The sequence below is a fragment of the Callithrix jacchus genome, chromosome 22, assembly GCF_049354715.1.
Source record: "Callithrix jacchus isolate 240 chromosome 22, calJac240_pri, whole genome shotgun sequence".
Lineage (NCBI taxonomy): Eukaryota > Metazoa > Chordata > Mammalia > Primates > Cebidae > Callithrix > Callithrix jacchus.
The window spans coordinates 18,992,561-19,020,186 of NC_133523.1; the positions used below are offsets into that span (position 1 = coordinate 18,992,561).

Genomic DNA, 27,626 nt, shown 5'->3' on the forward strand with positions numbered 1-27,626 from the left:
AGAGGCCCCTGATTTCCACTGGGCTGAGTGGCCAGGACCATCCAGCTTCATACTCTCCACTAACAACTGTGGGGTGCCCTCTGCCCAATTATAGCCCTTATCAGGCAGGAGCTCAGTTGTCTTATGCCTTCAACCTGTTGGGGCTTACAAATGATCAGTTCTGATAATAAGATATAGAAATGGACCAGGCAGGGTGGCTCACACCTGTAATCCCAGCACTTTGAGAGGCCTCAGCGGCACATGAGCCATAATCCTGGAGTTTGTCGTCAGGACCCAGCATCATGCCTGGCGGGTCCCGTGGGTGGGACCCTTGCAGCTGTGGTAAGCTGGGGACCAGCCCCACACTCTGCTCCTGTTGGGAGTGCAGTGACAGCCTCCCATTCACAGCCCTGCACGCCTGAGCTCTGAATCACAAGGGATGCAACAGAGCTCCCCGCAGGACAGTTCTGCTGAAGGCTGTAGGACTCTTGAGCTCTACCCAGCTCACAGCAGGGACTGTCCCTTCCTTGGCAGCTGCCCCTGGAGCTCCTGAGGACGAGAACTCTAGGAAGGCGGCCAACCCCTGGGCCGCACACGAGCCTTCAGCCCAGATGGCCTCTGGAGGAGGCCTGTATTGTAGACGGCCGCTAGGTGGCGACCAACGACCAACCTTGCAACGGTCAGCCTGGAAAGAATGAAAAAAATATATACGCATATACTGATCAAAGAAAAATCATACCCAGTCAGGGAGGTGATTTTCTAGGCAGCCAGGGAGAAAGCAACTTTGAGATGGGGACGGTAGAGAAGACACAGTTGCCCCAGTCTGAGCACAGGTGGCCAGAGCTTTCTTTCCCCTGTGAGACCTTGGTTTTGGGTACGTAACTGTATTTCAATATAACAAAATTATTTATTACAAATGTTAAGATTTATTTATTGATTTGTTGAGATGGAGTCTTGCTCTGTCACCCAGGCTGGAGTGCAGTGGCATGATCTCAGCTCACTGCAACCTCCGCCTCCCAGGTTCAGGCGATTCTCGTGCCTCAACCTCCTGAGTAACTGGGATTACAGGCCCGCACCACCTTGCCCAGCTAATTTCTTATTGTTAGTAGAGAAGGGGTTTCACGACGTTGGCCAGGCTGGTCTCAAACTCCTAGCCTCAGATAATCCGCGGTTCTCAGTCTTTCAAAGTACTGGGATTACAGGTGTTAGCCACCACTCCCAGCTGATTTTTTTGTTACTTATGTGTATGGTCCTGTTATAGACCAGGGAACTTGTAACCTCAGAGTCCATGAGACCAAAAGCTGACATCCTAAATGTCTATGTAGAATGAATTTATTGTTTCTTTTTCTTTTTTTTTGTTTTTTTATTTTTTATTTTTTTTCTCTTTTTGGTTTTTTTGTAGAATGAATTTAAACAGATCAAACTCTTTGCCACAAAACTCTCAGAAAGAAAAGCGATAAGAAAAAAATATATATCCCGGGCATGGTGGCTCACACCTATAATCCCAGCACTTTGGGAGGCTGAGGCGGGTAGATCATGAGGTCAAGAGATCGAGACCATCCTGGTCAACATGGTGAAACCCCGTCTCTACTAAAAATACAAAAAGTAGCTGGGCATGGTGGCGCGTGCCTGTAATCCCAGCTACTCAGGAGGCTGAGGCAGGAGAATTGCCTGAACCCAGGAGATGGAGGTTGCGGTGAGCCGAGATCGCACCATTGCACTCCAGCCTGGGAAACAAGAGTGAAACTCTGTCTCAAAAAAAGGAAAAAAAGATATATGGCCAAGCAGTGAATCATGCCTATAATACCAGTACTTCAGGAGGCCCAGACAGGTGGCTCACTTGAGCCAGGTGTTTGAAACCAGCCTGGGAACCATGGTAAAACCTCATCTGAAGCAAAAATGCAAAAACTAGCTAGTTTCACAACCTAATCTCAAAATACATCAATCAATAAATTAAAATTTAAAATCCCAGCACTTTGGGAGGCCAAGGTAGGCGGATCATGAGATCAGGCATTCAAGACCAGCCTGGCCAACATGGTGAAATCCTGTCACTACTAAAAACACAAAAATTAGCCAGGCGTGGTGGGGGCCTGTAGTCTCAGATAGTTGGTAAGCTGAGGCAGGAGAATCGGTTGAACCCAGGAGGTGGAGGTTGTGGAGGTTGCAGTGAGTGGAGACCGTACTATAGCACTCCAGCCTAGGCAACAGACTGAGACTCAGCCTCAAAATAAAAAATTTTTTTTTCAATTTTTATTTTTAAAATAATGTATTTTGTTAATTTTGCTTCCTACCCTGAGAAGGGCATAAAATATCTGTTGCTTGCTTGTTTGTTTATGACAGGGTCTCACTCTGTCACCCAGGCTGGAGTGCAGTGGCACCATCATGGCTTCATGCAGCCTCGACCTCCCCAGGCTTAGATGATTCTCCCACCTCAGCCTCTCAAGTAGCTGAAATCCCAGGTGTGTGCCAGCACACCCGGCTCATTTTTGTATTATTAGTACAGATGGGTTTTCCACGTTTCCCTGCATGGTCCCAAACTCCTGGGCTCAAGTGATTCTCCTGTGTTGGCTTTCCAAAATGTAAGGATTAAAGGCATGAGCCATCACTCCTGGACTTCCTTAATACATCTGATCTCACTACATTCTGGCACTAAGGCCTCACATCAAAAAGTTAGGAAGATCTCAAGTTAACAACATTTAACATCACAACTAAAACTCTTAGAGAACCAAGAGCAAAAAAAAACCAAAGCCAGCAGAAGACAAGAAATAACCAAACTCAGAGCTGCCCTGAGCAAGATAGTGACATGAAAACACATTCAAACAACCATCAAATCCTGGAGCTGTTTTTCTGAAAAAATAAAATAAAATCACTAAAAAAGCTAATATAGTAAAGAAGAAAAGGGAGAAGATTGAAATAAACACAATCAGAAACAATGAGAGGGATATTACCACTGACCCCAGAGAAATACAGACAAATACCAGGGAATAGTATGAACAACTTGATGCACAAAAACAGCAAATATAGAAGAAATGGATAAATTCCTGGAAGCCCACACCCTGTCAAGACTGAACCAGGAAGAAACTGAATCCCTGAACAGAACAATAATGAGTCCTGAAATTGAGGCCATAATAAATAACCTACCAATCAATAAAAGTCCAGAACCAGATGGATTCACAGCTGAATTCTCCAAGATGTACAAAGAAGAGCTAGTACTATTTCTACTGAAACTATTCAAAAAAATGAGAATGGACTCCTTTCTTAACTCATTCTATGAGACCAGGACCATCTTGACATGAAAACCTGAAAAAGATATAACAAAAAAGAAAATTTTATGTCAATATCCTTGATGAACATTGATGAAAACGTCTTCAATAAAATACCAGCAAAGCAAATTCAGCAGCAAATCAAAAAACTTATCCAATGTCGTCAGGTAGTTTTATCTCTGGGATGCAAGTTTGGGTCAACATACCCAGATTAGGGCCGGATGCGATGGCTCAAGCCTGTAATCCCAGCACTTTGGGAGGCCGAGGCGGGTGGATCACGAGGTCAAGAGATCGAGACCATCCTGGTCAACATGGTGAAACCCCGTCTCTACTAAAAACACAAAAAAATTAGCTGGGCATGGTGTCGCGTGCCTGTAATCCCAGCTACTCAGGAGGCTGAGGCAGGAGAATTGCCTGAACCCAGGAGGCGGAGGTTGCGGTGAGCCGAGATCGCGCCATTGCACTCCAGCCTGGGTAACAAGAGCGAAACTCCGTCTCAAAAAAAAAAAACATACCCAGATTGATAAATACAATTCATTACAGAAACAGAACTAGGGACAAAAACCACATGATCATTTTAATGCAGAAAAGACTTATTAAAAGTCAACATATATTCATGCTTAAAAAACTCTTAATAAACTAGGCATTGAAAACAAAAAACCCTCAAAATAATAAGACCCATTTATGACAAACCCACAGCTAACATTATACTGAATGGGCGAAAGCTGGAAGCAGTCTCCTTGAAAATCAGAATGAGACAAGGATGTCGTCTCTCATCACTCCTATTCAGCATAGTACTGGAGGTTCTGGTCTGGGTAATCAGGTAAAAGACAAAAATAAAGGGCATCCAAATACAAAGAAAGGCAATCAGACTATCCTTGTATTCAGATTACATGATCCTGTATATAGAAAACCCTGTGGTCTCCAGCCCAAAGGCTCCTTAAGCAGATAAACAACTTCAGCGAAGTCTCAAATGCAAAATCAATGTGCAAAAATTACTAGCATTCCTATACAGAAACAACAGTCAAGACGAGAGCCAACTCATGAACGAACTCACATTCACAAGTGTCACAAAAAGAATAAAATACCTAGGAACACAGATAACTAGGGAGGTGAAAGTTCTCAAGGACAACTACAAACCTCTGTTGAAAGAAATCAGAAATGACACAAACAAATTGAAACACATTCCATGCTCATGAATAAAAAGAATATCATTAAAATGGTGCAGACTACTCAAAGCAATTAATATAATCAACACTATTCCCAATAAGCAACCATTGACATTCTTACAGAATTTAAAAGAGTTATTGTAAAGTTTATGTGAAGCCAAAAAAGAGCCTGAATAGCCAAGTCAATCCTAAGCAAAAATAAAGCTGGAGCCATCACAGTACTCAACTTCCAGCTATACTAAAGGGCTACAGTAACCCAAACAGCATGGCACTGGTACGAGAACAGAAACATACATCAGTGGAACAGAACAGAGGTCCAGAAATCAAGCTGCACACCTACAATTATATGACCTTTGACAAAGCTGACAAAAAGAAGCAATAGGGAAAGAATTTTCAATACATTGTGCTGGCAGAACTGGCTAATCATATGCAGAAAACTGAACCTGGACCCCTTCCTTACACCATATATAAAAATTAACTCCACATGGATTAAAGACTGGGTGATAGAGTGAGACCCTGTCTCAAATAAATAAATAAAGCATCACATTGTCTAAAATTGCACAGAATTGAAAATTATTATTCAGTTCATAATATCAAGCTTTCAAAGCAAAAATACAATTAACTGATCAGAAAAAAAAATCCCCCCAAAAAGAAACACTAATATAGAATTTAAAATTAAGGATAAGAGGGAATTATTTTATTTTATTTTATTTTGAGATGGAGTCTTGGTCTTGTTGCCCAGGCTGGAGTACACTGGCGTAATCTCGGCTCACTGAAACCGCCTCCGACCTAGTTCAAGCAATTCTCCTGCCCCAGCCTCCCAAGTAGTTTGGATGACAGGAACCCACCACCAGGCCTGGCTAATTTTTTTTTTTTTTAGTATTGATGGGGTTTTACCATGTTGGCACGGCTGATCTTGATCTCCTGACCTCAGGTGATCTGCCTGCCTTGGCCACCCAAAGTGTTGGGATTACAGGCGTGAGCCACCCCGCCTAGCCAAGAGAGATTTTAATGCATAAAATGTTGAATGTAACGTAGATATACTATTAAAAACAATTCCTTAGATATCTATACTTTTTAGCTGTGTGTACTCATGCAGAGCAGACATTCTTTATCATTGGCATTCAATGAATGGCAGCAAAATTTAACAGAAAAATGTGTAACAATCATTAATAGGCTCTAATGAGAAAATTTAATGAATAAATATTAAACGGACGATAGAAAAATTTCCTTACGGCCGGGAGAGGTGGCTCACGCCTGTAATCCCAGCACTTTGGGAAGCCGAGGCAGGCGGATCACCTGAAGTCAGGAGTTCAAAACTAGCCTGGCCAACCTGGTGAAACCCTGTGTCTACTAAAAATACAAAAATTAGCTGGGCGTGGTGGAGGGCACCTGTAATCTCACCTACTCGAGAGGCTCAGGCAGGAAAATCGCTTGAACCCGGGAGGCAGATGTTGCAGTGAGCCACCACTGGGCCATTGCACTCCAGCTCAAGTTACAGGGCAAGGCTCCATTAAAACAAAATAATTAAAAAAAAAACCAAAAAACAAAAAACCAGCCTGGCCAACATAGTGAAACGCCTCTCTACTAAAATTACAGTCAGCCCGACCTCGTGGCGGGTGCCTGTAATCTCAGATACTTGGGATACTGAGGCAGGAGAATCCCTTGAGCCTGGGAGGCGAAGGTTGCAGTGAGCCAAGATCGCGCCACTGCACTCCAGCCTGCAATACTCCGTCTCACAAAAAAATAATAGTAATCAGGAAAGACCGAAGACCCCACGGGCCGCAGCCCCTCCCACACACACATCCAATAGAAATTCTTCACTGATGACCCGCCTGTCATCCCTGAACAATCTGGGGTATTTACTCGGGGCTGCGCGTGCAGAGCTGCCCAGAGAGCTCCAGACAGGGCGCCGCGCAGGGACAGGCGGGACCCGGGGGTCCTGGCTGCGGGTCCAGCCGCCATCTTCCGGCCAGAGGGGCCTGGGGCGGAGCTGCGTCAGCGAGGTCTCAGGTCGGTGACCCGGGAGCGGACCGTGGGGGGGTCGGTCCAGCTGGTTTCACAGCCCGCTTTCCTCTCTAACGATGCCAAACGCAGCACACCCACCGTTTCCCAGCTTCCAGGATGTCCTGGCATCTTAGCTGTGCTTCTCCCAGGACCTGCAGATCACAGGGCGACAGAGGCTGTGACGAAGGGGCTCCCCAGGTGCAGGACTCAGAACAGCAGATACGGACTCCAAGCTCTGGCTGAAGCCAGAGACAAAGTCCCCACCAAAGGCCGGAAGCCACAACCTGCCCACCAGCTACGCGCCTGATTAGGCGGTTCTGCACCAGCACCGGTTATTGGATAAAGGCCCAGGACACACCTCCCAACCCCAACCATTCCCCTATTCCTGCATTTTATAAACAGGGAAACATGTACAGGTAGGCAGGGTCACGTGCCCAGGGAATGACATCTAAAGAAGTGAGCTGAGGCTTGAAATGCACTTGCTCTTTCCCTTACCTGGGTCTGCCTGTACAACACATCTTAGCTATTTAAGGGTAAAAAGAAAGTTTGGACACCTTTTTGACAACTTGTTAATCATTTTGATACTGCAGGAAAGACCTTTCCCATCCCATCCCTGAGCCCTTCTCTCACCATGCTGCACCCCACTGCTGACCACATCGTTGGGGTGGCCATTAGGAATGGGGGGCAGTGGGGGCTGGGAATGGATAAGCATGAATTATGTTGGCCAAAGTTGCTCATCTTAGAAAGGCTCCTCAAGGCCGGGCGCGGTGGCTCACACCTATATTCCCGGCACTTTGGGAGGCAGAGGCGGGTGGATCACGAGATCAAGAGATCGAGACCATCCTGGTCAACATGGTGAAACCCCGTCTCTACTAAAAATACAAAAATTAGCTGGGCATGGTGGTGCGTGCCTGTAGTCCTAGCTACTTGGGAGGCTGAGGCAGGAGAATTGCCTGAACCCAGAAGGCGGAGGTTGCGGTGAGCCGAGTCTCGTGCCATTGCACTTCAGTCTGGGTAACAACAGCGAAACTCTGTCTCAAAAAAAGGGGCAAAATAATAATGATTGCCAAAATGGTAGCAAGTTTTCATTCCTCCTGTGTCCTTAACCATTGCCAGGTGCTTTTACAGCTGCTCTACCAAGATCCAGACTCTGTCTTCTGAACACTAGATCTGGCTGTTGTATCCGCTCAGGGCAGTAGAAACCAGTGAACATGACAGTGAGCTAGTTTGGGGCCCAGGCTTAAGTGGTCTTGAATGCTTCTGTTTTTATTTCAGAATGCTGCCATCTCCATAGGAAAAGCCTGTGTTAGCCAGCTGAAGAATAAGATATCACGGACAGGAGAACAAGGGGTTCCTATTGACAGCTCGAGAAGCAAGAAGCTCATTCCCAGAAACACAGCTGTTTAGTCAACAAGCAACTGATGATACATGTTTAAAAATGCTCAGCTGAGCCTAGAGAAATGGCCACATTGAGCCCAGCATGAATGACTGACCATCTGAATTATGAGCTAATAAATTTTGGATGGTTTGTTATGCCACAATGGCTAACCAATACATGCACCTGGTGTAGGTAAGATGCCAGGATTTAATGACAGGCTCAGTACTACTTACATTCTGACAGTGCACACCCTAAAGGTGCTGTTTTTTCCTCTGGTTTAGAGTTGGATGTCTTGTAAGGTAATACCGAGTAATGCAGAAATACATGTAGACATTTATGTGTGTGATTGGTGCTTATACCCACACAGTCCCCCACACCACAGGAGAAAACAGATAACCACAGCCAGACCATTAGGGCCAAGGCCAAATAGCAAAATCAGCTTGTCTTTAATCTGTTTTTTTTCTTATCTAAAACTTGGAGGTCAAGAGTGTGGACGGTTCTGAAGACACAGGGTTCTCTTCTCCTGTGGCCCCATCATCCTTTGTCACTGTCTGATTTCTAGAAGGAGGGAGGGCAACAGGTGGTCAGCAGTGGTCTACATGTGGTTATTTTATTCCTCTTGCCCTCTGCTCTTTCTATGGCCACTATCTGTTCTACCCCCAGAACTGAAGAGAGATGTAGGCAGGGAGAGGCTGTCCCCTCATCTCTGGCAGAAAAGGGACGTTCAGGCCATTGACCCTCCTGATGTCAGAGCTGCACTTCAGTGTAGCAGCTATTGGCCATGTGTTGCTATTGGGTGCCTGGAATGTGCCTGGTCTGAACTGCAGTGTCCTAGAAAGGTGAAATATGAGTTAGTTTCAAAAGTTTTGTTCCAGATATATATATATATATCCAGATATATATATATGCATATAATTAATAATTACATGTTTCTCACTTATTAAAATGACAATATTTTGGATATATTGAGTTTAATTGTTATAATCCATTTCACCTGTTGTTTCTTTTTAAAGCTTGTCTACTAAAAAATTTAAAATTCACACGTGGCTCACCTTTTATTATTTCATTTGATTTATCTAATGTATTTTTTTTTTTTTGAGACGGAGTCTTGCTCTGTCGTCAGGCTGGAGTGCAGTGGCCCAACCTTGGCTCACTGCAACCTCCGCCTCCTGGGTTCAAGTGATTCTTCCGCCTCAGCCTCCCGAGTAGCTGGGACCACAGGGGCGCCTGGCTAACTTTTTTTTTTTTTTTTTTTTGAGACGGAGTTTCTCTCTTGTCACCCAGGCTGGAGTGCAATGGCACGATCTCGGCTCACTGCAACCTCCGCCTCCTGGGGTCAAGCAATTCTCCTGCCTCAGCCTCCTGAGTAGCTGGGATTACAGGCACGTGCCACCATGCCCAGCTAATTTTTTGTATTTTTAGTAGAGACGGGGTTTCACCATGTTGGCCAGGATGGTCTCGATCTCTTGACCTCGTGATCCACCCGCCTCGGCCTCCCAAAGTGCTGGGATTACAGGTGTGAGCCACCGCGCCCGGCCGATCTAATGTATTTTTGAATTTTTTGAGACCGAGTTTTGCTTTTGTGACCCAGACTGGAGTGCAATGGTGTGATCTCAGCTCACTGTAACCTCTGCCTCCTTGGTTCAAGTGATTCTCCTGCCTCAACCTTCCAGGAGCTGGGATTACAGGCGCCCACCACCACCTGCAGATAATGTTTTTTGTATTTTTATAGAGACGGGGTTTCACCATGTTGACCAGACTGATCTCGAATTCCAGACCTCAGGTAATCCACCCCCCTCGGCATCCCAAAGCACTGGTATCACCGGTGTGAGGCATAGCACTCGACCTGAGTCGAGTTTTATTTTATTTTATTTCATTTTATTTCAGAGGGTTTCCATCTGTTTAAAATCTCAGGCTGTCTGCTCAAAGGACTAGAAGCCAGGAAAATCATAAAATTTAAAATTTTAGAACAATTGTTATCATATTCTTTTAATTCGAGAATAGCCATATAGCATATTATTTACAGGTGCATGTGACCTTATACACAAGGTTAAAAGGCAAACATCCTCTGGGGTGAGCTTGGCTCAGCTCAGGAAGGAAGCTCTACCTGAGAAGGCTGCAGCCTAGGCTGTCACTTCATTCAGCCCAGCATCTGATCACTTCTTCTGTCACTCAGGACCTGAAGGGGCGGGCCTTAAACATTATCCAATCAGGGACTCTGAGCTTGAGGTAGCTCAATCAGACACGCAGCTGGAGCGGACAGGACGGCGTCCGGGTTTGGCTGGGCCTTTGCCTCTCCCTGCAGCGGGAGTTCCAGGTCTCGTCATCACTGCTGTGTCCTTTTCTTCTAGAGGCTCATCCTGTGTGGCCCTGTGACCTGCAGATATTTGGAGATCCACAGCTAAGATGCCAGGAAGCCCTGGAATTCTAGACATGGTGAGAGTGCCGAATCAGACATCCCGAGAGAGGGGAAGGGGCTGGTTGGAACCAGTAGGAAATGGCTGTGGCAGGACTCAAGCCTCCCCACAGTCAGCTCCACAGTCTGCTCCCTGAGTTCTCCTTGTCTAGCGCAGCCTCTCCCCTTCAGCCATAAGATGGCGGCTGCGCTGACAGCAGCGGTCCTGGGTGTCTTGTTTCTGCCTTGCGCAGTTGCTGTGTCTTGGTCTGGAGCCCTCTCCGGGGCAGCTTTGCACCCGCAGTGCTGCGTCTCTCCCAGATTGTGCAGGGACCACGGGAGGGTCCTCAGGGGAGAATCCTGACTTGGGGTGTGGGATGATGAATGGGAAGAGCTTTGGTTCGTGGGGTTTTCAGTTTCTATTTTCTCCTGTTAAAAATCTGTGGCAGTCATTGCAAAAATATTAAAGAATTTAATCAAAGAACGATTCCGTAATTTTAGAGCACCCGGTATGTTTTGTAGTTTGTGGTTTATGAGAGGAGCTTGAAGGAAAGACTTATAAGGTGCATGATGACGAAAACCATATTTAACAATTGGTTAGGTACAGTTACATAGTAGTTTCTTTAAGTAGGGACTAGAGCTTCCTTAGTCTAATCGCCTGCCACTTAATTATTCTCACACTTCACAGGGGATTGATTTTCCCTGCATTTTTCACATGCTTGTGTTTCAAGCAGGGTCTCAAATGTACCTCCCAGGACCATTCCTCCAGCCTAACTCTGGCCTGCAGTTAAACTGTAAAAAAACTAAAATACTAAATTCAGTTTCTTCTGTCATTTCTAAATGCCAACTTTTCTTTCCTAATTTCCATTATCAACTGTTTTTCCTTTAGTGTACAGTTTTGATACTGTATTTTAATTATTTTTGACAAAGCATTAAATGGCACTTAACATTGTTTTCTGTTTGAAAATATTTCCCATGAGAAGAAAGCAAAAAATGATTCCCTGACACTGTATTGCACAAAATTTCTAAGCCTTTTTTTTTTTTTTTTTTTTTTTTGAGACAGAGTTTTACTTTTGTTGCCCAGGGTGCAACGTCTTGATCTCAGCTCATCGCAACCTCTGCCTACCGGGTTCAAGCGATTCTCCTGCCTTAACCTCCCGAGTATTTGGGATTACAGGCTCGCATCACCACGCCTGGCTTTTTTTTTTTTTGTATTTTTAGTAGAGATGGGATTTCTTCATGTTGGTCAGGCTGGTCTTGAACTTCTGACATCAGGTGATCTGCCCGCCTCAGCCTCCCAAAGTGCTGGAATTACAAGAGTGAGCCACCGTACCTGGCCTTTTAAAAAAAAAAAAAAAAGAAAGAAAGAAAGAAAAACTCTTCCTGAGGCACAGAAATCTTAGAATGTTTTTGGGCACAGTTTTTCTTTAGAAATTTTATTTTTTAAAGTTTATTTATTTGTAAATATTTCAGCATTTATTTTAAGTAGTTGAACAATAGATGACTTTTATTGTTGATTTATTTTTATTTTAAATGTGTTTGTTTCATAATACTCTATGTCTGGGGTTCATGTGCAGATTGTGCAGGTCTGTTACATAGGTATACACGTGCCACTGTGGTGGTTTGCTGTGTCCATCACCCCATCATCTACATTAGGTATTTCTCCTAATGCTATCCCTCCCCAATTCCCCCACTTCCTGCTATTTCTCCTCTAGTCCTCCACCACCCAGGCCCCGTTCTGTGATATTCTCCCCTATGTGTCCATGTATTCTCATTGTTCAGCACCCACTTATGAGTGAGAACATGAGGAGTTTGGTTTTCTGTTCTTGTGTCAGTTTCCTCAGAATGATGCTTTCTATTTAGGGACATGAACTCATTCTTTTTTATGGATGCATAGTATTCTATGGTGTATATGTGCCATGTTTTCCTTGTCTAGTCTATCATCGATGGGCATTTGAGTTTGTTCCAAGTCTTTGCTATTATTGTAAACAGTGCCACAATAAACATATGTGTGCATGTCTTTATAATAGAGTGATTTATAATCCTTGGGCATATACCCAGTAATGGGATTGCTGGGTCAAATGGTATTTCTATTTCTAGATCCCTGAGGAATCGCCACACTGTCTTCCACAATGGTTGAATTAATTTACATTTCCACCAACAGTGCAAAAGTGTTTCTATTTCTCCACATCCTCTCCAGCATCTGTTGTCTCCTGATGTTTTAATGGTCACCATTCTAGCTGGGGTGAGGTATCTCAATGTGGTTTTGATTTGCATTTCTCTAGTGACCAGTGATGATGAGCTTATTTTCCTATGTTTGTTGACTGTACAGATGTCTTCTTTTGAGAAGTGTCTGTTCATATCTTTTGCCCACTTTTTGATTGTTGTTTGTTTTTTCTTGTAAATTTGTTTAAGTTCTTTGTAGATTCTGGATATTAGCTTTGTCAGATGGGTAGATTGCAAAAATTTTTTCCCATTCTGTTGGTTGCCGGTTCACTCTGTTGATAGTTTCTTTTGCTCTGCAGAAGCTCTTAAGTCTAATCCAATCCCATTTGTATATTTTGGCTTTTGTTGCCATTGCTTTTGGTGTTTTAGTCATAAAGTCCTTGCCTATGCCTATGTCCTTAATGGTATTGCCTAAGTTTTCTTCTAGAGTTTTTATGGTGTTATGCCTCATGTCTAAATCTTTAATCCATTTAGAGTTAATTTTTGTATAAGATGTAAGGAAGGGATCCAGTTTCAGCTTTCTGCATATGGCTAGCTAGTTTTCGCAACACCGCTTATTAAATAGGGAATTCTTTCCCCATTGCTTGTTTTTGTCAGGTTTGTCAAAGTTCAGATGGTTGTAGTTTTGCAGCATCTTTCTGAGGCCTCTGTTCTGTTCCATCGGTCTACATCTCTGTTTTGGTACCAGTACCATGCTGTATTGATTACAGTAGGCTTGTAATATAGTTTGAAGTCAGGTAGCATGATGCCTACAGCTTTGGGGTTTTTTGTTTTTGTTTTGCTTAGGATTATCTTGGCTATGCAGGCTCTTTTTTGGTTCCATATGAAGTTTAAAGTGGCTTTTTCCAGTTCTATGAAGAAAGTCATTCATAGCTTGACGAGGATAGCTTTGAATCTACAAATTACCTTGGGCAGTAAGGCCATTTTCACAATATTGATTCTTTGTAACCACGAGCATGGAATGTTTTTCCATCTGTTTGTGTCCTCTCTTATTTCCTTGAGCCAGTGGTTTGTAGTTCTTCTCGAAGAGGTTCTTCACATTCCTTGTTAGTTGTATTCCTAGATATTTTATTCTCTTTGTAGCAATCGTGGATTGGAGTTCACTCATGATTTGGCTCTCTGTTTGTCTATTATTGGTGTATAGAAATGCCTGTGATTTTTGCACATTGATTTTGTATCCTGAGACTTTACTGAAGTTGCTTATTAGCTTAAGGAGATTTTGGGCTGAGACCATGGGCTTTACTAAATATACAGTCATGTCATCTGCAAACAGGGACAATTTGACATCCTCTCTTCCTCTTTGAATACGCTTTATTTCTATCTCTTGCCTGATGGCCCTCGCCAGAACTTCCAATACTATGTTGAATAGGAGTGGTAAGAGAGGGCATCCTTGTCTTGTGCCAGTTTTTGAAGGGAATGCTTCCAGTTTTTGTTAATTCAGTATGATATTGGCTGTGGGTTTGTCATAAATAGCTCTTATTATTTTGAGGTACGATTCATGGATACCTAGTTTATTTAGAGTTTTTAGCATAAAGGACTGTGGAATTTTGTTGAAGGCCTTCTCTGCATCTATTGAGATAATTTGGTTCTGTTTATATGATGGATTACATTTACAGATTTGCGAATGTTGAACCAGCCTTGCATCCCTGGGATGAAGCCGACTTGATCATGTTGGATAAGCTTTTTGATGTGCTGTTGGATTCAGTTTGCCAATATTTTATTGAAGATTTTTGCATCAATGCTCATCATGGATATTGGCCTGAAATTTTTTTTTAGTTATGTCTCTGCCAGGTTTTGCTGTCAGGATAATGGTGGTCTCATAAAATGAGTTAGGGAAGACTCCCTCTCTTTGTATTGTTTAGAATAGTTTTAGAAGGAACGGTACCAGTTCCTCTTTGTACCTCTGATAGAATTCGGCTGTGAACCCATCTGGTCTTGGACTCTTTTTGGTTGGTAGGCTATTTATTAATTGCTGCCTCAACTTCAGACCTTGTTATTCATTCATTCAGGTATTCAGCTTCTTCCTGGTTTAGTCTTGGGAGGGTGTAAGTGTCCAGGAATTTATCCATTTTTTTCTAGTTTTACTGGTTTGTTTGCATAGAGGTGTTTGTAGTAATCTCTGATGGTAGTTTGTATTTCTGTAAGATTGGTGGTGATATTCCCTTTATCATTTTTTATTGCATCTTTCTTTGGAAACTTTATGTTAGAATGTTGTGTCTTCAGCCCCCCCACTTTAGTTTTTTCCCAGTCTTGGGTTTCAGTAAAGTCTTGGGGTAAACCAAGATACACACCATGACTTTTTCTGCCAGAATATCTAGTGCATATCAGCTCCTGGGTCATTTTCTCTCTAAGGACAACCTGAGGTATGGAGTGTAGCTTCTCAAGGGAGCAGGTGGATGCCCTGGGGCTGAGAGGCATCTCGTGGCATACTCTTCCTTTGAAAAACTAACCCCTTGAGATATTAAGGTTGTCTTCACCCAACCCGGCTTCCATTTCTGGGAGACACATTGCTGGTCAATCAATCACATGCTGGTATTGAGGGGAAAACACAGGAACAATTCCTGCTCCTTGAATTCTCTAAATTTTATTAAAAAACAAAACAAAACCCCTGACCCAAGTGAGATGGTTGCAAGAACTAGCAAGGTAAAATGCACCTGGGGCGTAGTGTAGTGTCTCCTGAGAGAGTGGTTATTGAGCACTTACGGTGAGCAGAATGGGGTGGGTGAGTATCTCAAGCGGTTGAATGGCCCAACTTGACAAATGTATCAGACACATCTGTTTCCTAATTAGCACGACCACTCCCTGGGGTTGTCACCTTGAAAAAGTTTGTTCACTTACTTTGACTTTCATTATTTAACTGTAAACTGTATTTTATTAGGACTTGAAAGGTAAGAAACGAGCATAAAAGAGGTGGGTTTCAGAAAAAATATCTAATCATGTATTTTATTTGTGAGAAATTTCATTTACCTATTTTTCTTTTTCTTTTTTTTTTTTTTTTTTGAGATGGAGTTTCGCTCTTGCTACCCAGGCTGGAGTGCAATGGCGTGACCTCGGCTCACCACAACCTCGGCCTCCTGGGTTCAGGCAATTCTCCTGCCTCAGCCTCCTGAGTAGCTGGGATTACAGGCACGCGCCACCATGCCCAGCTAATTTTTTGTATTTTTAGTAGAGATGGGGTTTCACCATGTTGACCAGGATGGTCTCGATCTCTTGACCTCGTGATCCACCCGCCTCGGCCTCCCAAAGTGCTGGGATTACAGGTGTGAGCCACCGCGCCCGTCCCATTTACCTATTTTTCTTTTCTTTTTTTTTTTTGAGACTGAGTCTCACTCTGCTGTCGTGCAGGCTGGAGTGCAGTTGCATGATCTTGGCTCACTGCCACCTGTGCCTCCCAGGTTCAAGCAATTCTCCTGCCTCAGCCTCCTGAGTAGCTGGGACTACAGGCTCATGTCACCACACTCAGCTAACTTTCTTGTATTTTAGTAGAGACACGGTTTTGCCATGTTGCCCAGGCTGGTCCTGAAGCTCTGGCAGTCTGCCGGCCTTGGGATCCCAAAGTGCTAGGATTACAGGAGTGAGTCACTGTACCCTACCACTTTTTTCTTTTTCTTTTTTTTTTTTGGAGACGGAGTTTTACTCTTGTTACCCAGGCTGGAGTGCAATGGCACGATCTCGGCTCACCGCAACCTCCGCCTCCTGGGTTCAGGCAATTCTCCTGCCTCAGCCTCCTGAGTAGCTGGGATTACAGGCACAGGCCACCATGCCCAGGTAATTTTTTGTATTTTTAGTAGAGATGGGGTTTCACCATGTTGACCAGGATGGTCTCGATCTCTTGACCTCGTGATCCACCCACCTCAGCCTCCCAAAGTGCTGGGATTACAGGCTTGAGCCACCACGCCCGGCCCACTTTTTTCTTTCTTAGAGTAAGTTTAGAAATTTTCTTAGGCTTTTTTGTGAGTATACGTGTGTGCGTGAGCCAAAGATTTATTTTTTCTTGTATTTGAAGTACTCTTCAACAACATCCTTGGCCTGAGATTCCTTGCAATAATCCTTAACTACTACACAACTCCAACCAACACTTTACGGATTTTCCCTCTGTCAGTTTTACAAAGGCCTACACATTCCCCTAGGTTTTTTGTTGTCATCAATCTTAATTAGGTAGATTTGGTGTTCAGCACAAAGGGCCTCAACGCACTTGGCAGACATAAACTCATCACAGTTGCATGCAAGCACACAAAGATGAGCTGGGCGCTTGTCTAAGGCTTTGGCAGCTTCTCAGATTCCACCTGCTAGGCCATGGTGGATGAGGGCCGTCTTCAGCACCTCTCGTAAAGCAGTATTCATGTTTATTATACCTCCAGCAGCAATGCCTTCCTTGGCCATGGTGGTGGGTTACGGATAAAGCCAGATCTTGAATGCACCCGAGCCTCTGCCTCTGCACTACTCAACAATGGCAGGGAGTGTATATATATATATATATTTTAATAAGAGTATATATATATATTTTTTTTTAAATAAGGATTTGTGGTCTTATGACCCAGGCTGGAAGGCAACTGCACGATCTCAGCTCACCACAACCTCCACCTCCCGGGTTCAAGCAATTCTCCTGCCTCAGGTTCTTGAGTAGCTAGAATTACAGGGGCACACCAACATGCCCAGCTAATTTTTGTTTTGTTTTGTTTTGAGACGGAGTTTCGCTCTTGTTGCCCAGGCTGGAGTGCAATGGTGTGGTCTCGGCTCACCACAACCTCCGTCTCCTGGGTTCAAGCAATTCTCCTGCCTCAGCCTCCTGAGGAGCTGGGACTACAGGTGCGTGCTACCATACCCAGCTAATTTTTGTATTTTTAGTAGAGACGGTGTTTCACCATGTTGACCAGGATGGTCTCGATCTCTTGACCTCGTGATCCACCCGCCTCGGCCTCCCAAAGTGCTGGGATTATAGGCATGAGTCACTGCGCCCGGCCAATTTTTTTATTTTTACTAGAGAACAGGGTTTTACCACATTGGCCAGGCTGGTCTCGAATTTCTAATTTCAAATGTTCACCTGCCTTGGCCTCCCAAATTGCTGGGATTACAGGTGTGAGTCACCAGGCCCAACCTATGATATATATTTTTATACATATATATATTTAAGGATAACTATATATATTATATTTATAATATACGGTGCGTATGACTTTGTACACAAGGTTAAAGGCAAACACCCGCTGTCTCTCTCTGTCACCCAGGCTGGAGTGCAGTGGTGCAATCTTGACTCACTGCAAACTTCACCTCCTGGGTTCAAGCAATTCTGCTGCCTCAGCCTCTGGAGTAGCTGGGATTACAGGCACGCACCACCATGCCTGGCTAATTTTTGTATATTTAGTAGAAGCAGGGTTTCACCGTGTTGGCCAGGCTGTTCTTTAACTCTGACCTTGTGATCCGCCCACCTCAGCTTCCTAAAATGCTGTGATTACAGGCAGGTGCAACCATGCCAAGCCTACATGAGTAAGTTCTTTAGTGGTGATCTGTGAGATTTTGGTGCACTCATCAGTGGAACATTACACACTGCACCATATTTGTAGTCTTTTATCCCTCACCCCTTCCCACTCTTTCCTCCAAGTCCCCAAAGTCCACTGTATCATTTTTATGCCTTTGCATACTCATAGCTTAGCCCCCACACATCAGAACGTACCATGTTTGGTTTTCTATTCCAGAGATAATTCCTGAGAGTAATAGTCTCCAGTCTCATCCAGGTCACTGCAAATGCTGTTAATTCATTTTTAATGGCTGTGTAGTATTCCATCATATATATGGAATTCATAATGGACGGCAGTTATCAGCACAACACAAACAGTATCAGGCCCCATTAAGAACCGTAATACAAGCTGCTGTTTCCCAAGGCCCGTTGTTTCAGGCAAAGGGCACACTGAACGTAAAGCTCTGGGAGCAAGTTAAGCGGGGAGAAATTAGCGCAAATGCATGCAGTGAGTAGGAAAAAAGGCAAAGGAAATGCTACAGCCATAGGCCCTTGTCTTAAGCAAGCAGAATTACAGAAGAAACTCCTAGCCTGCCCAGTGACTGGTGATCAGCAAGGCAATGGGGGTATGTTTATTGAAGGATAAGAAAAAAGGCATTGCAGGGTGGAGCCACATGGCAAAGCAAAAGAAAAAAAAGAGGAAAAAAAGGCTCTGGCAGAGAAGCTCCCCACAAGCCTCAACTGCTGAAGCGGGCAGGAGGGAGCAGCAGTAGTGGAAAGCAGAGACAGCACCAGGGTGGGCCCAGCAAGGCTGCCATCCCCGGACCTGACTGCCTCTGCTGCTGCTCTCCACAGGTGTCCCACAGTAAAACTTCATGTGTTCTTTGTATACAAGCAATATCCCAAATTGTAATTCTCTGCTAAGATTTAAGGAAAATTTAAGGATTTGTAAGACCTTTTTCTGATATTAGCCACAGTTGGTATTCTGTTGCAGAGTATTTGAGGAGACCGGAGAGACCAATGTGTGAAACAGGAGGATTTTATTTGGGTGGCCTCCAACTCAGCAGATTAGCGTCTCAATACTAAGTGCCTAACAAAGACTGGGCTTGGCTCTTTATACGTGAAGTACCCAGAGGCTCTAAAACAAGTTTGCAGGCGTAGAACAAAGGCAATTCATTAGCAATGATAGGCACCTAATTTAGGCTTACATTATGACTGTTTCTGTGTGATCCAGATGTTCGCTATCTGTAGAGCTCAAGGATTCTAGCAGGGGCCTTAGCTATTCCCTTCTGCTACAGTGCCCAGAAAGCCAGAGTCCTGCCTGCTTGGGCATTTCTCATGACCTTCACTGTGTTACAGAAACTTACAGTTATCAGCTATAGAAAAGAAGAATACAAGAATTTATAAACTTATAAACCTTGCGTAGCAGGATACAATCTTATGGGAAGGGGAAGGACTTGGAGATGTTTGCTTATAGAAAAGAAGAAAAATTTAATTTTTTCTCTCCTTTCCCAAATTAATTCCAACTCTGCCCTAAACATGGCTGTTTTGAAATCCAATTTAAGTAAAACAGTAACCTCTGAAGGGAGAGAAATTAGAGCTGGCCCATGAATTAGTGAGGAGCAATTAAACCAAACCAAAAACCACTCAGACTGTGTTCTTTCCCTCTTACTCTCCCAGAAGAAGAGAAGAACGATCATCAACGGTAAATGGCACTTGCACTAATGCAACACCAAAAACCAACTTCACGCTCAGGAAAGAACACTACACCTCCTCCTCGTGGAGTGAGGAGCAATTAAAAGCCAGCCACACAGCCTGCTCCTCAGTAGAAATGAATGTCCTAATTGACCTGTTTCTGTCTTAACCAGCAACACTACTAGAACAACCCTTATTTACCCTTAATTTTGTAAATTTAAATGATAAATTTCAATCAGCTATAAAAGAAGGCCCATGAATTAAAGAGCAACTAAAAGCTAAGCATGTAGAATTACACATCCTTTGAAGAAAAACTTTAAGCTAAATTAAATATTTGTTGAATTAAAAAGTAAAAATGTTATGCCCATTCTCAAAAAGTAAAATAATAATAATTGTATGTAAATGTGGTGAAAACGTATGCATGAAAGACTTATTAGAGAGTCTTTGCTCTGCTAGTAAGACATTGTTTTCTGAACAGTTTGCCAGTTAAAAGCCCATAAACTTGATCAGCCTGAAAACTCTATTGCAGAGTGTAAGCTATTCTGCCTGAGGCTTTAAGCACATGGTTAAAATATATTCTTTGAGTCTCTGCTTCCAGAAAAAGTTTCAGATTTTCTTTTAAACTTCTTATTACCAATTTCAGCTTGCCTTTTTTTAATTTTTAATTTTTTTAACAAATATTTAAATATTTTATTGCCATTAAGTTACAGCATCTCAATATACACACTGCATGGAAACACACCGATAACATTTTTAAACAGTGGGGACAAGATTTTAGGCATGTGGCCAGCTGGTGGTTGTCTTGTGGTCATTAAAGACGATGTCAAGTCGGAGGACTTAAGTACTAGTAGTTAAACATTTTGTTCTCTTCAGTTTTTCATTAAGTGAATTCTAATAGATAATATACATGTGACTACAGATGGAACCATCATCAGAAATTATTAAATTGCATATTTTGAGCTACTCTTTATGGAAAGAAGTAAAATATTTAGTACTTGTAAGGCAGCAGAGAGTTAGAGACTCAGCTATTTCTATAAAAATCGAATGGCTGGTAAAAATAGCATTCAGCGTATTTTCCTTAGTGAGGCTGCTTATAATGAAATCTGTGACTCAGCAGCAGCTGGCAATGCTGTCCCTTCAAGAGCTTGCTCTTCATTTTCCATTGTTATGCAGATGCCTTTTTACTCATCTCATGTTTGATAAGCCGCCCTCCCTGGATGAGCTGGGCTACTTCATTTGTTTCCTGGCATGCAAGCAGAAGCCAGTTCCGAGGCTGGACCTTGTAGGCAAATCTCAGGAATGTCAAAGAATAGCAACAGAGGGCAAATGTCATCCACCCACTGATAATCTCTGGAGACTTTTTCATGTCATTGATGGCAGCAATGGGAAGACCCCAGTTGGCTACTGGGCCCCAGAAGTGCCTACTCATGAGGTAGTCCCTTAAATCCTTGCTTTGGACATAGTCGGCCACTGGCACAACCAGACACCAGACCCCAAGTCATCCGTGCCACTACAGCCACTTCCCAAAGACAGAAACTCGGACCAAAGCCGTGATGGCTGGCCGAGGGCGCCCTAGCTGTGGGCCCCTAAATTTCTTTCTTTTTTTTTTTTTTTTTTTAGAGACAGGGTTTCACCATATTGGTCAGGCTGGTCTCGAACTTCGAACCTCGGGTGATCCACCTGCCTTGGCCTCCCAAAGTGCTAGGATTACAGGCATGAGCCACCAAGCCCAGCCCCAGCTTGCCATTTGAATGATTAATGAAGTTATAATCCTGATATCATCAAGATTCCTTTAAGAAAAGAGCAATTCAAAGCAGTTTTGCCTTTCTCCATACCTAATGCTTTAGCAGTTTTTTACAATAGTGGAAGTCACTTACACTCCCACCAGCAGTGTTGGAAGTACTTCCCTTCCTCTGCAACTTTCCAAGGATCTATTACTGCCTTTTTAACAATGACCGTTCTGACTGGTGTGCGACAGTATCTCATTGAGTGTTTTCTTTTATATTTCTCTAATAATTAGTGATAGGCATTTTTAAAATATGCTTGTTAGCCGCATGTATGCCTTGTTTTGAAAAGCATCTGTTTAGCTATGGATGGTGGCTCATACCTGTTATACCAGCATTTTGGGAGGTTAAGGCAAGTGGATCATTTGAGGCTAAGAGTTCGAGACCATCCTGGCCAACATGACAAAATTCTGTCTCTACTGAAAATACAATAATTAGCGAGGCATGGTGGTACACACCTGTAGTCCCAGCTACTAGAGAGGTTGAGGCATGAGAATCACTTAAAACCAGAGCTGGAGGGATCAGTGAGCCAAGATCATGCCACTGCACTCCAGCTTAGGTAACAGAGCAAGACTCTGTTTCAAAAAAAGAAACATCTGTTTATGTCCTTTGCCTACTTTTTTTTTTTTTTTGAGACGGAGTTTCGCTCTTGTTACCCAGGCTGGAGTGCAATGGCGTGATCTCGGCTCACTGCAACCTCCGCCTCCTGGGTTCAGGCAATTCTCCTGCCTCAGCCTCCTGAGTAGCTGGGATTACAGGAATGAGCCACTGCGTCCGGGCCCCTTTGCCTACTTTTTAATGAGGTTTTTGTTTTTTTCTTGTAAATTTGTTTAAGTTTCTAATGAATTCTGGACATTAGACTTTGTCAGAAGCATAGTTTGCAGATATTTTCTTTTATTCTGTAGATTGTTTACTTTGTTGATAGTTTCTTTTGCTTTTAGTTTAATTAGGTCCCATTTGTCAATTTTTGCTTTTGTTACAATTGCTTTTGGTATCTTCAACTTAAAATCTTTGTCAGTTCCTATGTCTCAAATAGTAGGAATTCCTAGGTTATTTATCTTTTAGGGTTTAAAAAATAATAATTTTATATTTTACATTTAAGTTTTTACTTCATCTTGAGTCTATTTTTATATATGATATAAAGAAGGGGTTCAGTTTCCATTTTCTACATAGTGGTGGGTAGTTATTCCAGCACCATTCATTGAATAGGGAATTCTTCTCACATGCCTCTCATCGGCTTTGCCAAAAATCAGGTGGTTGTTTGCATATGGCAGTATTTCTGGCTTTCTATTTTGTTGTATTTGTCTATCAGTCTTTTTTTCGTACCAGTATTATAGTGCTTTGGTTAATGTAGTCTCATAATTTAGTTTGAAGTCAAGTAATGTAATGCCTCCAGCTTTGTTATTTTTGGTTAGGATTGCCTTGGCAACTTGTGTCTCTGTCTATTTGGCATCTATAGTTCTCTACAGTCACTTCAAGAGAGACTAGATCAGATTTCTACAAACCTTATAGGCCAGCAATCAGCCGTTTTCCCCATTGTTTCTCTTTCAATGACTCTTTTTTACTCTTTTCTTTCTTTCCTTTTTTTTTTTTTTTTGAGATGGAGTCTTGCTCTATTGCCCTGGCTGGAGTGCAGTGGTGGGTTCTTAGCTCACTGCAACCTCTGCCCCCCGGGTTCAAGTAATTCTCCTGCCTCAGCCTCCCAAGTAGCTGGTACTACAGGCACATACCACCACACCTGGCTAATTTTATGTATTTGTAGTAGAGACAAAGTTTCACCACATTAACCAGGCTGGTCTCAAACTCCTGAGCTCAGGTAATCTGCCTGACTCATCCTCACGTACTGCTGGTATTACCAGTGTGAGCCACTGTGCCTGACCTCAGTGACTCATATTGTCAGACCTGAAACCGACTCAGAGACTATGGGACCCAGAAACCCAATCAGAGTAACATGTGAATTGAGTAGACATGTAGACATGAGAATTTTCACTTTCTTTTTTCTCCTCTTGCTAAAATGTTCACAAATGTGCAAGTAACACCTGCTGCTACTCCACTCATCCAGAACTGAAATCTACAGCTCCAGCTTCTGAATCTAGATCTTGAGATGTGGAAAAAAAGTAAACCATTTGGGTAAGAAATGCAAGTCATTTTCTTTATAAGGCTCAGAGAGACTTTTTTTTTTTTTTTTTTTGAGATGGAGTTTCGCTCTTGTTACCCAGGCTGGAGTGCAATGGCGCGATCTCGGCTCACTGCAACCTCTGCCTCCTGGGTTCAGGCAATTCTCCTGCCTCAGCCTCCTGAATAGCTGGGATTACAGGCACGCGCCACCATGCCCAGCTAATTTTTTCGTATTTTTAATAGAGACGGGGTTTCACCATGTTGACCAGGATGGTCTCGATCTCTTGACCTCGTGATCCACCCGCCTCTGCCTCCCAAAGTGCTGGGATTACAGGCTTGAGCCACCACGCCCGGCCCCAGAGAGACATTAAACTGAGACCACAATTATGTCTTTCTTGTTTCTTTTAGCTATGTATTTATCTCTTGAAATTACTATTGCCACAAGTATCTGTAAATTGAACTAATGCCACGCTGGACACTGTAACCCACACGCCATAGCCTATCAATGTATATCCAATCAGTAATCAATTTATTTTTGTAAATAAATAAAAATTTTTGACAAACAGCTTTGTACCAACCCACTCTATGTCCCTCTCTTTTTGCTTTACAAATCCACTTGTAACTGCTGTAATAAAAGTGTATGTTTCTGGCAAGTGGAATATATGCACCCAGATTATAATCCTCAATTTATTTGGCCCAAATTAATTGTTTACTTAGATTCATGTTGCCTCAGCTATTTCCTTTCAGGTAAACATATCATTTGAAATGGGCCAGAGCAGCCTCTGTGAGGGAATCCCTCCTTAGATTGTACTTTGCTTTCTGTAACACCTGAGGATGTGGAGTCAGGGTGATCCCACCTAGAATCTGCACATAAGATCTGGCCTCTGCCTGGGTTTACAAGACAGGGCCAGATTTTGAATTGAGAATGTGCTGAACACCAATAGAAGGTGTTTTCTGCGTTTTGAGATGTCAGCATAGACATTCTACAGCTCCCCTTTGAGAGTGTGGCCCTTCGAGCTTCTCAGATTTTGTCCAGTTGCAGGTCGGCCACAGTTAGATGAGAGTCTTCAGGCGTAAAGCTAATCTGATGGTAAATGCTGTAAATGTAAATAAACATCTCAGGAGTAGAGATCAAGGCCACAAAGTATCCAGAGCCATGACCACAACTATATCTACCTGTAAAATGTTATGTACAATCTTCTTGTCCTTCTTAACCAAATCTAGTTAATCAGAGCAAGTAATTGTGGAGTTTAACCAGGGCAGTTCCATTTTCTATTTAGAATTAGCATGGCTCTCTCTAGCCTGGCTTACTGGACCACTAGCCCAGGGCCACTGGGAACCCTCTTACAATTATGTAGGCATCTTTGAGACATTTGAGGATGTCCAGCGCAGAATTGTCAGACTGACAAGAGTGGTTAATTCTGCTTTTGTCTCAGTGTAAGAGAAATGAGTCATCTGTGTTTGTTTCTTCCCTTATACAAGGGATGTTTTTGGTTGGTAACCAGATAAGAGTTTCTCCAGTTTTCTGGTATTTGGGTAAAAACAAGTGTTGTACCCGAGCAAGTTAAGGAAATGTGCCACCCTCTGAGATTGAATTATGAGTCCTTTATTTAGCCGGCGACCAAGAGGTGGCTAACGCCTAAAATTCTCTCAACCCCGAAGAAAGAGTTAGGTGGTTTCTTATACCCTAGTTTGAAAAGGGGAAGGGGATTCTCGCTGAAGCAATTTTCTCACAGAAGCTGAGCAAGCAAAAAAGTTAGAAGATAAACTAGTACATGAGAAATAAAACAGTGCCAGGTGCAAGGGGTAAAACTGTCATAAAAGACATACAACTTATAGATAAATCGGGGCTCTGGGCACTCAACAACACCCACATTCCCAGGCTCTGCTGGTACCAGTTAACTCAGCCTCTTATCAGCAGTTGCATTCCTGGATGTGCCCAGTGTCATCCTGCCCCAGCTACATGCTCCAGTTGCATACTTAATGGGGAGTCAGGAGTAACTATGAGTGAGAAAGTTAAAACGAAGTCAGTCCGGCTAATTCTCAGTATGTAAGAATTAGTTGATTAGGCTAACACAGGGTAGGTTAACACACAAGGAGATCTGGAGACTCAAGCAAATAAATTAATGCTGTAATTTTTTCTTTTTCTTTTCTTTTCTTTCTTTTTTTTTTTTTTGAGACGGAGTTTCACTGTTGTTACCCAGACTGGAGTGCAATGGCATGATCTCGGCTCACTGCAAACTCCGCCTTCTGGGTTCAAGCAATTCTCCTGCCTCAGCCTCCCGAGTAGCTGGGGTTACAGGCATGCGCCACCATGCCCAACTAATTTTTGTATTTTTAGTAGAGACAGGGTTTCACCTTGCTGACCAGTATGGTCTCAATCTCTTGACCTCGTGATCCACTCGCCTCAGCACCCAAAGTGCTGGGATTATAGGCATGAGCCACCACGCCCAGCCCTTTCTTTTCTTTTTTTTCAAGTTGGAGTTTTGCTCTTGTTGTCCAGGCTAGAGTGCAATGGCATGATCTCGGCTCATTGCAACTTCTGCCTCCCAGGTTCAAGCAATTCTCCTGCCTAAGCCTCTTGAGTAGCTGGGATTACAGGCATGTGTCACACACCTGCCTAATTTTGTATTTTTAGTAGACATGGGGTTTCTCCATGTTGGTTAGGCTGTTGAACTCCAAACCTCAGGTGATCCACCAGCCTTGGCCTCCTAAAATGTTGGGATCCCAGGCGTGAGCCACTGCAACATGCCGCATCCAAGTTTCTTTTAGGTAAGCTTAGGAGAAACAGAACTTGAAATACTCCAGTGGCATAGAGAACAGAATTATACAGACGGTCTCTCCCTTTTCCAGTTCTGTTCAGATTCACCCTATTCGGAGGCCTTATTTAGGTCTCCCCCAGCCCTGGAGTCTTGCCTCACAGAACTAATAGAAGAGATCAGGGTTTTGACTGTTGAATTCTGCTGCCTTTCTGGAGTTGGTGCTAACAATTTCCTGAAACCCAAAAGCAGATAAATGAAAAAAATATATATATATGTATTTTAGGGACTTAGTTTCTTTATTTTTCTTAATTTGTTATTAAAACCAAGGTTGCAGAGGCATTCCATTTAGCAACTTGTCTTCTAGTCCTGCAGATTCAGTAGTTGCCCACAAGTCACAAAAAAGTAAATATAAACACACTAAAAGTTCCTCTAAACTACATTAAACTCTTTCTATAATCCTCTCATCTGTCTGTGTTAGCCTTTTATTCTACATATTTTTTTTTAAAACCAATGACAGAAAAAAAAAAAACCAATGACAGAAACAGAAGAAAAAATAAAAATGCTGGGCTCTTTATCTAAATCCTGGGATTTATTAAACACAGTACCAACTCCCTTGGTGTTACCAGAATTAAATTAAATTATATAATGAGTTACTCCCAGCACAGTGCTTTTTTTTCTTTTTTTTTGGAGAGAGTTTTGCTCTGTTGCTGAGACCAGAGCACAGTGACACAATCTCAGCTCACTGCAATCTCCTCCTCCCAGATTCTAGTGATTCTCTTGCCTCAGCCTCCTGAGTAGCTGGGATTATAGGAACATGCCACCATGCCTGGCTAACTTTTGTGTTTTTAGTAGAGATGAGGTTTCCTCATATTGGCCAGGCTGATCTTGAACTCCTGATCTCAGGTGATCCACCCACCTTGACCTCCCAAAATACTAGGATTACAGGCATGAGCCACCATGCCTGGCCTGTAACAGACTCTTGAGAGCACATAGTACCTGCTTGATAAAGCTTGCAGTAGTACATGTTATTTTCCAAATGCAGATTTATTCAGACATTGCTGCCTCTGTTTCCTTTGTAAACTTTAAAGAGCCAGCAAAGAATATGAAACTTTAGGATAAAGATGGGTTGTCTTCATTTGTACCAGAAGTATTTGTGTTGGGACAAGAGTGCTGAATGTAAAGGACCCTGTGCTGTGCCTGCTTCTCTACTGCCAATACTGAGCCGAGGGGGAGGAGCATCAGCATTGACAAGAGACTTGTTTAAAACATTCATCATGGATCTTTTCCAGACCTGCAGAATCCATTACATAGAGTGGGTCCAAAATTACCAAGTGAATTTTAAGCTCACTAAAGCTTGAGAGGCAATGCTTAGCTAAGTGGTTATCAGCCCAG

General features: G+C 43.1%; 1 protein-coding gene, 1 non-coding gene and 1 pseudogene across 2 annotated transcripts in view; 1 reads left to right on the top strand and 2 right to left on the bottom strand.

Annotated features, from left to right (window-relative positions):
• Positions 1 to 10,032: 10,032 nt before the first annotated feature.
• LOC103789844 (uncharacterized) overlaps positions 10,033 to 27,626 on the top strand; it is an 83,652-nt gene continuing 66,058 nt past the window's right edge. The window contains exon 1 of the mRNA XM_008987621.5: positions 10,033 to 10,232. Within this exon, the coding sequence (XP_008985869.5) occupies positions 10,203 to 10,232 (30 nt within the window). The 5' untranslated portion in view covers positions 10,033 to 10,202. The remainder of the gene's footprint in view (positions 10,233 to 27,626) is intronic.
• On the bottom strand, positions 19,518 to 19,727 carry LOC118150395 (small nucleolar RNA U3). The gene has a single exon (XR_004738500.3). It is a non-coding gene; the product is annotated as a small nucleolar RNA U3 (small nucleolar RNA).
• On the bottom strand, positions 20,597 to 21,042 carry LOC103789849 (mitochondrial pyruvate carrier 1 pseudogene; annotated as a pseudogene).